This window comes from Pseudophryne corroboree, chromosome 2 (genome assembly GCF_028390025.1).
Source record: "Pseudophryne corroboree isolate aPseCor3 chromosome 2, aPseCor3.hap2, whole genome shotgun sequence".
NCBI classification, from domain to species: domain Eukaryota; kingdom Metazoa; phylum Chordata; class Amphibia; order Anura; family Myobatrachidae; genus Pseudophryne; species Pseudophryne corroboree.
Window position 1 is genome coordinate 210,021,068 of NC_086445.1, and position 12,856 is coordinate 210,033,923.

The window sequence follows — 12,856 nt, forward strand, 5'->3', positions numbered from 1 at the left end:
ACTAAAAATTCGCACATGACAATTCGCATATAGATGTTTTCCAATACAACGGATAAATCTCGCTCGGGCAATGTAATGCAATGCGAGTTTGTAACTTGCACACAAAACATTACCAAAAACTAGTCTAAAAATAGACCAGGTTCTGGCTGGCGAGTTTGACAGAAGCATGCAGAGATCAGTGAGATCCGTGCATGCTTCTGTCTGTAAAAATAAAGAAAGCGCAGAAAAATAAATAAAAGACCTGCAGGTTCCCCCCAAAACTATAACCAGCACGGGGCTCTTTGAGCTGGTCCTGGTTGCAAAAATATGGGGGGAAAAATTAGTAGGGTTCAGGGAGATAATGGCACAGCTGGGGAGAGCACTTTTATATGTCCTAGAGGCTGCTGCATCACCCCTCCCAACTAGTCACCCCTGGCTGGGGTTCCCTGGGAGAGTGGGGTCCCCCACTCCAGGCACCCAAAGGCCACGGATGAAGCCTGAGGCTGTCCCCACCATCCGTGGGCTATGGATGGTGGGCTGATAGCCGTAAAAAGTGTAAAAAAAAGAATAATAAATAAATATTGTCTTTTGCTGCAGAGCTACAGGTCCCAGCAAGCCTCCCCCGCATACTGGTACTTGGAGAACCACAAGTACCAGCATGTGGGGCAATAAAGGGCCTGCTGGTACCTGTAGTTCCACAGCAAAAGAAATAGTCAAATAAACACACAGACATCTTGAAAGCATAATTTTATTAAAACACACTTACACACTCACACATACTTACCTACATCCATGCCGCCATCCACGTCTACTTATCCTGTAGAATCCAAGGGGAACTGTAAAAAAAAAAATATATATTTACTCACCACAAATCCGGTGTAGATCGGTCCTCTTCTTTCCAAGTAGGCATCCGCAGAGTTAAAAAAGAAATGAAAACCCCCTGATCCAACGCACTAAAGGGGATCCATGTTTACACATGGATCCCCTTTCCCCGAATGCCGGGACCCCTTGTGACTTCTGTTGTGACTTCTGCAGTTGGGGACTCACCAGCCAATCAGGGAGCGACACGTCATAGGGCTCTCCTGATTGGCTGTGCGCTCCTGCACTGCCAATTAATCGAAGTGCATAGGCAGTAAAGGGGAGAGAAATCCCCATTATCGCCTATGGTGGAAACTTTGCGGTCTGCGGTAGGCCGCAAGGTTAATTGAGGTCACCCACGAGAGACCTCAGTTAATCAATTGCCTTTAAAATATAATAAATAAACCACAGAATTATTTGACATATAGAACTTTTTTTTTTCTAATTTATTAAATATGTATTACCATTTAAACAGGGGATAAGGGATATAGGGGAAAATTTACTAAGCAGTGATAAGAGCGGAGAAGTGAGTCAGTGGAGAAGTTGCCCATGGCAACCAATCAGCACTGAAGTAACATCTATAATTTCCATACTATAAAATGATACAGAGCTGCTGATTGGTTGATGGGGCAACTTCTCCACTGGCTCACTTCTCCGCTCTTATCACTGCTTAGTAAATGTCCCCCATAGAATGCAAAATATAAGGAGCAGGGGAGAGAAGACCAAGTAGGGGTACAGCAGATATTTGATAAAATTAGTATGTTCCAGAAGAACCAAATACTGTACATACATTATACAGCAACTGTGTGCGAGCATAAGACAAATACAATGCTTATGAAAATCAGACAATGTCCTGTAATAAAATATTGTAAAGTACATCAAACATAGGGGCTAATGCAGACCTGATCGTTGCTGTGTGTTTTCGCACAGCGGGCGATCAGGTCTGAGCTGCGCAAGAAGATTGACAGGAAGAGCCCGTTTGTGGGTGGCAACTGACCGTTTCTAGGGAGTGTCCGGAAAATACGCAGGAGGGCTCGACGTTTTGTGGGAGGATTTGTGATGTCAGCTCTGGCCCCGATCATCGTAGCGGCTGAGTAAGTCCTGGGTTGTGCAGAGACTGCACAAACTGCTGTTTGTGCAGCTCTCCCGCACATGAGAACGCACACCTGCACACACACAATACCCTCCCCCTGTAGGCGGCGACTACCTGATCTCAGGGATGCAAAAAACGCACCCTAGCGATCAGGTCTGAATTACCACATAGTTATGGGGCAGGAAACAGAGTAGAACAGTTGCAATCAATGGTCTCAATTTCAAAGGTGTGTTATATGTTGGCTCTGATTTGTGATATGTGATATAATGGGGAAGGAGAGGATGTATCATTCTAGTGTTGGGCAAGTGTTGCCAGGCAGTCAGCTAACAGCATGTGTCTGGTTAAATATTTGTTGTATTTTGGAAGATCTGGCAAAGTGCTAGTCTATATGGAAGACATTCATTTGGGATAGAACTAAGTGCAGGCACGTGATCTGGTGATTTCTCCCAAATTATTGTGCTCCATCAGTATGTGAAGAACCTGACCGATGTACTTGTAGTTTATAACTTATTACTACCCATGGCTGAGGAAACACTGGTCCATGCTGTACCAGTAATGCTGTAATCTAAAACAAAATTAACCAGTAAGATATTTTTATCTATATTGCACAAGACTGATGCAATCTAATAAATAAATGAATAATATTTGACTGGTTGCTATGGGTTACATGTGTGCCATGGTTCTACTGAATCAGGTTACAAAACTGCCGTGCTCTGTTTAACTATCCTGCGCACTCTAAATAAAGCCATTTCTTTATTGAAAAAAAAAATACAATTTAAATATTCTGGAGATAATGGGATACAAATGTAGCATTATAGGTAAAACAACATATATTATTTTTAGAGATTATTTTATCACCTTCCGCTTAATAGTAATAAATTAAATTTTTATCTCCAGGTATCTCTCCAGTATCTTTCTGGCAGCAGCTGGTACCACACCTGTGGAGGTTCCCTGATCCGTGCTAACCGTGTGCTGACTGCTGCTCACTGCGTGGACAGGTAACACATATAACAAACATTGTCAGCGAAAGGTACAGAATACAACCGCTAACAAAGATATCTGCTTTTATTTGTTTAAAATGCATCGGTATCATTGTTTGCATATAAGACTCAACCCTACTCTACAGATAATGGCAATTGGCATAGTAAAGAAACAGAACATAGAAGATGAAGACATAAAAAGGGAGGATAAAGAGGACCCTGCTCAAGAAAGATTACAATCTAAAGGGAGATGAAAAACAGGAGATAGCTCTAGCAGGATAAGTAGTAAGAAGTAACCATTTAGCTCAGAGGTTCCCAAATGCGGTCCTCAAGGCACCCCAACAGTCCAGGATTTATGTATATCCATGGCTCAGCCCAGTTGATTAAATCAAATTGACTTAAATTAAGTCACCTGTGGCCAAGCATGGATACATGTAAAACCTGGACCGTTGGGGTGCATTGAGGACTGCGTTTGGGAACCTCTGATTTAGCTTATTGTCGTTTGTCAACTATATTGAGAGCATTTTGGGGGGAGTGTAGAGGACAATAGCCTGATTGCAGGGAGTTGAGGAAAAAGTTAAAGGAAAGAAAGTGGACTGGAGGTTATTCACAAGTAGCGTAAGTAGTTCAGATGCAGGGTGTGCAAGTGGTGCCATCACCCAGGGTGCAGGACAATGGGTGCGGCAGCATCACTGCCCCTGCATCTGGCTAGTAAAGAGTTTGGAATGGCACCCTGCAGCCAGTAGAACTGCTGTAGTTATTCTGGGAGCATCTGATGACAGATAGAGTTGAGGTATATTTTCTCAAGGATAAGAGAAATTAGTGTTCGCTTGATGGTGGAAGGGAGAATCCCAGTGAAGAGGGTCACATTGAATAGATGAGCTAGATGTGGGCAAATGTTGAGGTAGAGAGAACAGTGTACTTGGGAAACAATGGATCAAAGGGACAGAATGAGGAAACTGACTAAGTAGACCTCATCTTTATTAGCCACGTAACTGATGATTTTTCCCTTCAAAACAGTTCATATAGTTGTGTTGTTGTTTTTAATATAGTTTCAAAAGTATTTTTTTTAATATAAATATTATATTATGCACATCTGCAGAATCCTGTCCTTGTCAAAAACTGGGGGACAGGGTGGGGCGGCGGTGTCACATGTAATCTGACCATGCCAGTTACATGATTAATAAGCCAGAAAACTGAGGCTGGATGGGGTTATAGAGGAAAATGTGTATATTAAAGTGGAGGGAAGGCGATTTTATAGATACTGTGGGTTTTGTCGTTGAAGTATGTGGTAAAGCTGAGAACAGTGAGGAATGATGGAGTGGCAGGTTGGCAGGTAAGCAAATTGAAGGTGACAAAGAGACAATGGAGGTTGGCAGTCTGGGTGAATATTAGAAAGCATAATGTAGGTTAGTTTGTTGAGATGGAGGACATTGGGGATATTTCGGAGTTGATCGCAGCAGCAAATTTGTTAGCAATTGGGTAAAACCATGTGCACTGCAGGGGGGGGGGGGCAGATATAACATTTGCAGAGAGAGTTAGATTTGGGTGGGTTATTTCGTTTCTGTGCAGGGTAAATACTGCCTGATTTATTTTTACACTGCAATTTAGATTTCAGTTTGAACACACCCCACCCAAATCTAACTCTCTCTGCACATGTTATAACTGTCCCCCCTGCAGTGCACATGGTTTTGCCCAACTGCTAACAAATTTGCTGCTGCGATCAACTCAAAATTAGGCCCATTGTTGGAAGAAAAAAGGATAAATTAGAAGTGGAGTGAAACTTTATTCATTGATAAGGGAGCACAGTTGTAGGTGGCTTCCCATTTAAATTACCAGGCGTTGGATCATGTAAGGTAGCTGAAGCTGCCTTATTTTAGGGCTGCTTTGTCAAGGCAGGACAGAGTCTTAAGAAGAAAGAGAAGTAATACAAGGGAATCGGAAAATTCAAGGGCATCTATAAATAGATGTGTAAACATTGCAAAGGGCATGTTGTAGCAGAAGGAAAGTGGAAATAGACAGAATAGGTAGGCTGAGTTAAAGTAACTGGAGATGATAGAAAATTGATGGTAGATTATGAAATCCAGAGACATCAACTAGAATACTCAAAAAAAAAGGAAGTTTAGAACTTCATTAGGTTTATTAAAAGGGTCAGTAGGTTTATTAATAGGGTTGTTGAAAACCCCACGAATGAGAGGGTGGGTCAGCAGAAGGGAGAGAAAAATCCCACTATAAAGTTCTCAATGAATTTAAAGACCAATCTGTTGAGCAATACATGACTGTGAAGCAAGGAGGAAGAGGAGGGTTCCAGGAGAATAACATGAAAGGTATTTCAGTATAAAGTAGACAACCTGTTCTTGACATTGGAGGTCACTTGGTTGAGCAGTATGGGTGATGGAGAAATGAATATAAGAATAGGGCTGCAGTGGAAGCAATATGTGAGGTTGGACTGTCCCTATCTGTACGCTTGATTTTGTAGCTGTCACCATAATCAGTGTACATTTGCAGCAGCCCTATCCTTGGTGCTAAGATCTGTCTTAACACAAATATATTGGGTGGTATTCAATTGTTATATTGCCCCCGATCTCCTGTCTAAAGTGACGGAAAATCGTTGGGTGATATTCAATTGATCCCCGTTATTGTGCATATCGCACCCATAGCCGCATAAAGTGGCCAAACCTGACTAAACTAATGGGCGTGTTTGCGAAAATTCCCTTTTGGTCACCCAAATGGGTCACTTTTTGTGCATTTCAGCTCGCCACCTCCCAGGGTAGCGTGCTGAAATTATAATATCGTGCCCATCAGCAGAAACAATTGAATAGCTGCTGGTGGGTGTAAACGGGTGCAGGTGGGGGAGAAACAATTGAATACCGCTCATTAAGTGTACACTTGACTTTGCATAGACTAAAGTTCTGTCAACATTTTTCTCCAAATTTATCAGAGTGTGAGAATGGTCAGTTACAGCTCAGGTAACGCCTGCTCAGTCACAAATGGAGAAGCTCTACATAAACCGTAGCTACGTACACTCTGTTCCAGAGATTGCACAGTGTAAAAAACATAAATGATGCAAACGGACTTGAATTCAACTCTATGACTGCCAAAGTTTCCTATTAAACTTTTTTTTTTATCAATAGTTTTTATTGAGATAAAAACAATTTTTATGGGGTACAGAAAAGAAATATGGGGGACATTAGGGTACAGTGGAATGGGGAGAGGTGGGGTACATGGGGGGAAAGTATCCAGATACAAGTACATTCACTGTAATAATAGCAAGGGAAGCACTGGTAGTAAGGGTATTTACGTGAGGAACAAAATGTTGTCTACACAGCTGATGCATAGTCCTGGTAATCTGAAAATTAATATCCTACAGAGAGATACATTAAACAGTGATACAAATATATAATTGTGTCCAAAGAAAGCGAATGGACAGCATAATAAAGTCAATAAGGAGGAAAGAAAAGAAAATAACAAAGTACAATATGGATAAAATGCCATCCAATTAACTAGCCAATGGAGTACTCAATGAGGGGGTCTCGTTTAGACTAAATTGGAGTGGGTCGCTTTGTGATGCATTTGGGAAGTATTGTGATCCCTCGCCTTTGGTCACAAATATGTGCCACGGGGACCAATGTTCTAAGGGAAAGGAAGCAGTGCTTGAGTAAGGGATAAATTTGGTTTCCATAAGGAAATGGTAATTTGTTTTATAGATTACTTTCAGAATCGTCGGGGATAAAGGCTGTTTCCACATCTGTGCAAGGTTGGCCCGGGCAGCTATGAGGATATGGCCAAAGACATACCTGCTGGCAAGGGGGACAGAGGGGTGAACAATGTGAAGCAGTGCCAAAGTGGGATCCGAAGAGATATTTAGGTCTAATACTTTATTAATTAAGGCAAAAACTTTGGACCAATAGTTAGCGATCACTGGACAGGATGAAAACATATGATATATATGACCTACATTGCCACATAGCGTCCAGCATTTGTTGCTACATGAGGGCCAAAATGTGTGTAACCGGTCCGGGGTCAAATACAATCTCTGAACTAGTTTTACATGCATTTCAGTGTGATTTAGACACCGGGATATGGAGTAGGAGGACAGGAAGACTTTTTGCCATTCGATCGGGGACAGTGTTCTGCCGATATCTAATTCCCATTTCAGTTGGGCAGTAGACTTGGAAGGGGGAGCAGGGGCTATTAACACTCTATACCAGAATTAAATATCGCCTTTAGAGTTGAATAGGGAAGGTCGGGTAAGGAGTGTTTGTGAGGTAATGTCCGGTGAGATTAAGGCAGAAGGGAATGATTTCCACCAATGTGCAATTTGTAGGTAATGGAAGAGTTCCGAAGCAGGCAAGGAGAATTTCTGTTGGAGAGATGAGAAAGGTAGTAGGAAAAGACCATCCAATAAGTCTCCTAACAACATTACACCTAGAGCTCTCCATTTCGCAAGATTCAGGTGAGGTATCAGTTTTGTGAGTGTGGTGATGGAAATCTGCAGAATAGTGCAGGCAGGAGATGACATAGTGGCAGATAATTTATCCCAGACTTTCAAAGAGGCCTGTGTGAATGGGAGCAGGTTGGGGAGGTGGGGTCGGAATGATTTAGGAATATGAATCAAGTCTGTATGAGGGAAAGAATGAGCAAAGGATTGCTCAAGCTCTACCCAACCTATTTGCGAGTCAGAGTTAAAATAATTCTTAATGGAGGCTAAGAGACAGGCTTCTTGGTATAACGATATGTCAGGTAAGTTCAGTCTCCCTACTGCCCTTGGCAGTACCATTTTAGAGCGAGCTAATGTAGGAGGCTTCGAGGACCAAACATATTTAGATAAAATGGAGGAGCAGGTCTGAAGGGCCTTTTTTCGGAAAGATATACGGGATTGTGTGGAACAAATACATTAATTTAGACAAAAGGGACATTTTAAATGCAGCCATGCGACCTAGCCAGGAGACATCGTACGACAGCCAGGAGGTTTATAAGGCCTCTAGCGTCACTACAAGTGGGGAGAGATTGGAGGTGAAGACTTTGGAAGTATTCGTGGGAATGCTGTAGTAAGAGGCTAAACTATAGACGCCAAGGATAGAATGAAGAGAAGGGAGAGTGACAGTGGGTTCAGAAACAAAAAGGAGGCCATCGTCAGAGAAAAGGCTCAGTTTGTGACAGGAAGAACCGATCTTCAGACCTGGAAAGTTTGGATCATTACGTATAGTAATGGCAAGGGGCTCAATTGATAAAACAAATATTAAAGGGGATAGGGGACATCCTTGCCTCGTACCATTTGTAATGGGAAACGGATCGGATAAAAATCCATTACTGAACACCCGGGCCGTGGGAGAGCTATACAAAGATAAGATAAACAATAAAATGTGATCTTTAAATAAACCCAAAGCGAGTGAGAACTGCACGCATATAAGACCAGTCTGTCAAATGCTTTTTCAGCATCAAGTGACAGCAAGAGAAGACCTTGGTCTGTAGAGAGGGAATCAATTAAATTAAAGACCCTGCGTGTATTCAGGGCCGGTGCAAGGTTACTCGGCACCCTAGGCAAAACTTCTGCCTACTGCCCCCCCAACACCATCAATTACCCACTGCCCAGTCAGCAGCGTGTGTGTGTGTCAGGCTACGGGGCAGCGTGTCAGTGTCAGGCTATGGGGCACTGTGTGTGTGTCAGGCTATGGGGCAGCGTGTGTGTCAAGCTATGGGGCAGCGTGTGTGAGTGTCAGGCTATGGGGCAGCGTGTGAGTGTCAGGCTATGGGGCAGCGTGTGAGTGTCAGGCTATGGGGCAGTGTGTGTGGGTGTCAGGCTACGGGGCAGTCTGTGGGTGTCAGGCTACGGGGCAGCGTGTGGGTGTCAGGCTACGGGGCAGCGTGTGGGTGTCAGGCTACGGGGCAGTGTGTGTGTCAGAATACGGGGCAGCGTGTGAGTGTCAGGCTACGGGGCAGCGTGTGTGTCAGAATACGGGGCAGCGTGTGTGTGTCAGGCTACGGGGCAGCGTGTCAGTGTCAGGCTATGGGGCACTGTGTGTGTGTCAGGCTATGGGGCACTGTGTGTGTCAAGCTATGGGGCAGCGTGTGTGAGTGTCAGGCTATGGGGCAGCGTGTGAGTGTCAGGCTATGGGGCAGCGTGTGAGTGTCAGGCTATGGGGCAGTGTGTGTGGGTGTCAGGCTACGGGGCAGTCTGTGGGTGTCAGGCTACGGGGCAGTCTGTGGGTGTCAGGCTACGGGGCAGCGTGTGGGTGTCAGGCTACGGGGCAGCGTGTGGGTGTCAGGCTACGGGGCAGCGTGTGGGTGTCAGGCTACGGGGCAGCGTGTGGGTGTCAGGCTACGGGGCAGTGTGTGTGTCAGAATACGGGGCAGCGTGTGAGTGTCAGGCTACGGGGCAGCGTGTGTGTCAGAATACGGGGCAGCGTGTGAGTGTCAGGCTACGGGGCACTGTGTGTGTGTCAGAATACGGGGCAGCATGTGAGTGTCAGGCTATGGGGCAGCGTGTGAGTGTCAGGCTATGGGGCAGCGTGTGAGTGTCAGGCTATGGGGCAGCGTGTGAGTGTCAGGCTATGGGGCAGCGTGTGAGTGTCAGGCTATGGGGCAGCGTGTGAGTGTCAGGCTATGGGGCAGCGTGTGAGTGTCAGGCTATGGGGCAGCGTGTGTGTGTCAGGCTATGGGGCAGCGTGTGAGTGTCAGGCTATGGGGCAGCATGCGAGTGTCAGGCTATGGGGCAGCGTGCGAGTGTCAGGCTATGGGGCAGCGTGTGAGTGTCAGGTTATGGGGCAGTGTGTGTGGGTGTCAGGCTACGGGGCAGCGTGTGGGTGTCAGGCTACGGGGCAGCGTGTGGGTGTCAGGCTACGGGGCAGCGTGTGGGTGTCAGGCTACGGGGCAGCGTGTGGGTGTCAGGCTACGTGGCAGCGTGTGAGTGTCAGGCTACGGGGCAGTGTGTGTGAGTGTCAGGCTACGGGGCAGCGTGTGAGTGTCAGGCTACGGGGCAGCGTGTGAGTGTCAGGCTACGGGGCAGCGTGTGAGTGTCAGGCTACGGGGCAGCGTGTGAGTGTCAGGCTACGGGGCAGCGTGTGGGTGTCAGGCTACGGGGCAGCGTGTGGGTGTCAGGCTACGGGGCAGCGTGTGGGTGTCAGGCTACGTGGCAGCGTGTGAGTGTCAGGCTACGGGGCAGTGTGTGTGAGTGTCAGGCTACGGGGCAGCGTGTGAGTGTCAGGCTACGGGGCAGCGTGTGAGTGTCAGGCTACGGGGCAGCGTGTGAGTGTCAGGCTACGGGGCAGCGTGTGAGTGTCAGGCTACGGGGCAGCGTGTGAGTGTCAGGCTACGGGGCAGCGTGTGAGTGTCAGGCTACGGGGCAGCGTGTGGGTGTGTGTCTGGCTATGGGGCAGTATGTGTGTGTCAGGCTATGGGGGAGTGTGTGAGACGTCCTCCTAGTACTCTCCTGGCCCTGGGTGCTCCTGATCAAGGGGGGGAGCTGGCTGCGGGGGGGGGGGTTGGGGAGAAGAGATGAACCTAGGGACAAGATGGGGGGGGGGGCAGCAGGAGCCCAATAGCTATGGGGGGAGCTGGTAACAAGATGAAGGAAAGGGGGGGCGGCATCATGTGGGAGCCCAATTGCGGGGGGGGGGGGGGGGGGAGAATAGATGATCCTAGGGACAAGATGCGGTGGGGGGGCCGGCAGTGGGAACACAATAGCTGAGGGGGGGACTCGGGGAGGCAGCAGCAGGTACCATTCAGTGAGCGTCAGATGCGGGAGCGAGTCGCGAGTGCCGAGGGGGGTAGCACGGATAAGAAGCTGCAGACGATCGTAGGGGGGAGGCGGCACAGGAGCGGTAACACGATCGGGCAGCGGAGCGGACCAGGCCAGCGGGTGACTGGTCTGCTTCATGTGCCCAAAGCAGAGGAGATGGGGGGATGCGGATGACGGAGCGGCTATCATGGCGCGGGAGACCATCGCGGGTGGGAGCGGCAGTGATAGCTGCTCATAATGATAATGTGGGACAGACACCGGACTCAGGAGCACATACAAGCGGCGGGCGGCAGCAGCTTGAATATAACATTACATTACACTATGCGGGCTATCGCAGAGGGGGAGGGGCGGCACGGCAGCGTTGCAGAACTTGCAGAATGAATTAGGGACTTAGTTACACAATCAGTCATGTCACTCACGTTGAAGAAAGACAGACGCCCACGAGCTGCTCCTCTGAGTCTTAAAGAAAAGGAGGAGTTTGGCTGGGCTGAGGGAGGCACATGGTAAAAAAAAGTGTTCTCTTTACTTCACTGTGCGGTGCCGCCCTCCAGTGGTCGCCGCCCATAGGCAGCTGCCTAAAGCTGCCTAGTGGTAGCGCCGGCCCTGCGTGTATTGTCTGATGGTTGTCTCCCTGGAACAAAACCTGTTTGGTCTGGGTGTATCAGCAATGGAAGAAATTTATTAATACAGGTAGCTATTAGTTTGGCATATAAGTTAATGTCACAATTAAGCAGCGCAATAGGATGATAGTTGTGGCAGTAGGATGGGTCTTTCCCAGATTTAGGGATGGTTATGATATGTGCTTCCAACAGTTCTGTAGGAAGGGTGCCTAGGTTGGAGATCTCGTTAAAAAGGTCAGTTAAATAGGGAGACAATAGGTCACGAAATGTGACATAGAAATCAGTGACAAAACCATCTGGGCCCAGCACCTTGCCTTGGGGAAGTGACTTAATAGCCGTAGGAATTTCTGTGGAGGTCCATGGAGCATTAAGTGCAGATAATTTTTCCGGGGTAAGAATGGGTAAAGTCAGTTTGTCTATGAAAGAAGAAACAGAGGATGAAGTAGGCTGGGGGGTGGAAGAGTCAGATATTAAATTGCAGAGTTTAGAGTAGTATTGTGCAAAATGATCCTTAATTTGTTTAGGGTTTAAGATTTTTTGCTTAGAGGGAGAGTAAATATATTTAATTCTGTGCCTAGCTTGTTGAGCTCAAAGCTTACGAGCCAACATTCTACACAATCTATTACCTAATAGGTAAAACTTTTGCCGCATTCTATACAATGCCGCTTGTGTACAGGCTCGGAGTAGTTTCTGGAGTTGGCATCGAACACTCGAGAGTTCTTTCTTGAGAGCTCTGGAGGGATTGGCCATATTCTCAGTTTCTAGGTCCTTCAGTTTAGCCTCTAAATCTGACTGTAGTTGGTTGCTTGCTTTTTAAGAGTGGCTCCAGCTTGAATGGCAGCCCCACGCGTAACTGCTTTGAAAGCACACCAGTGGTTTATAGTGGACGTATCTAGAGGGGAATTAATGGCCATATAGGAATTTATTGAATCTAGAATTATTTTCTTGAACAGGGGATTTTTTAGGAGGTGGGGCAGAGACGCCATGGTCAGGAAGAAGTCTGGGTAGTATTGAGATTCCATTTCCATATAATAGGGGCATGGTCAGACCAGGTAATTGGCAAGATATCAATGTCTTTAGTTTTTTGAAGAGACCATTTGTCATATAGGATTAGATTGATCCAGGGAACGGGATGGTATGAGAAGGGCGATGGAATTTGTCTATCTTGGGGTCCAAAACTACATTATAGTGACCTAGTACAAAAAATGTGTGGATTAAGAGGAACAGTTTGCGAAGGAATGGTACTTGGTTAGAATTGGGAGCACAGAGACACACTAAGGTAATGAGTTTGTTGTTTAGGAGGCCTGTAATGATTAACTAGCGGCCACTGTTGTCCGTGATTTGGGGGTGAAGAACAAAAGAAACATTTTTACTAAACAATATAGCAACCCCATTACGCTTAAACGGGCCATTTGCATGGTATTCTACTGGGAAATTACTGTTGTTAAGGAGAGGGGGGTTAATAGAGGAAAAATGAGTTTCCTGTAGAGCAACAATATCTGCCTTTTGTTTATGAAAAGAGACGGCTAACCTACGTTTATTGGGAGAGTTTAATCCCTTAACATTGAGAGAAAGGAGATTCGTC

General features: G+C 46.4%; 1 protein-coding gene across 1 annotated transcript in view; it reads left to right on the plus strand.

The window, feature by feature from the left end:
- The window catches only part of LOC135050651 (chymotrypsin-like elastase family member 1), a gene marked incomplete at its 3' end in the record, with an annotated part of 35,035 nt that overhangs the window by 7,146 nt on the left and 15,033 nt on the right, over positions 1 to 12,856 (plus strand). The window contains exon 3 of the mRNA XM_063957078.1: positions 2,828 to 2,928. Within this exon, the coding sequence (XP_063813148.1) occupies positions 2,828 to 2,928 (101 nt within the window). The remainder of the gene's footprint in view (positions 1 to 2,827; positions 2,929 to 12,856) is intronic.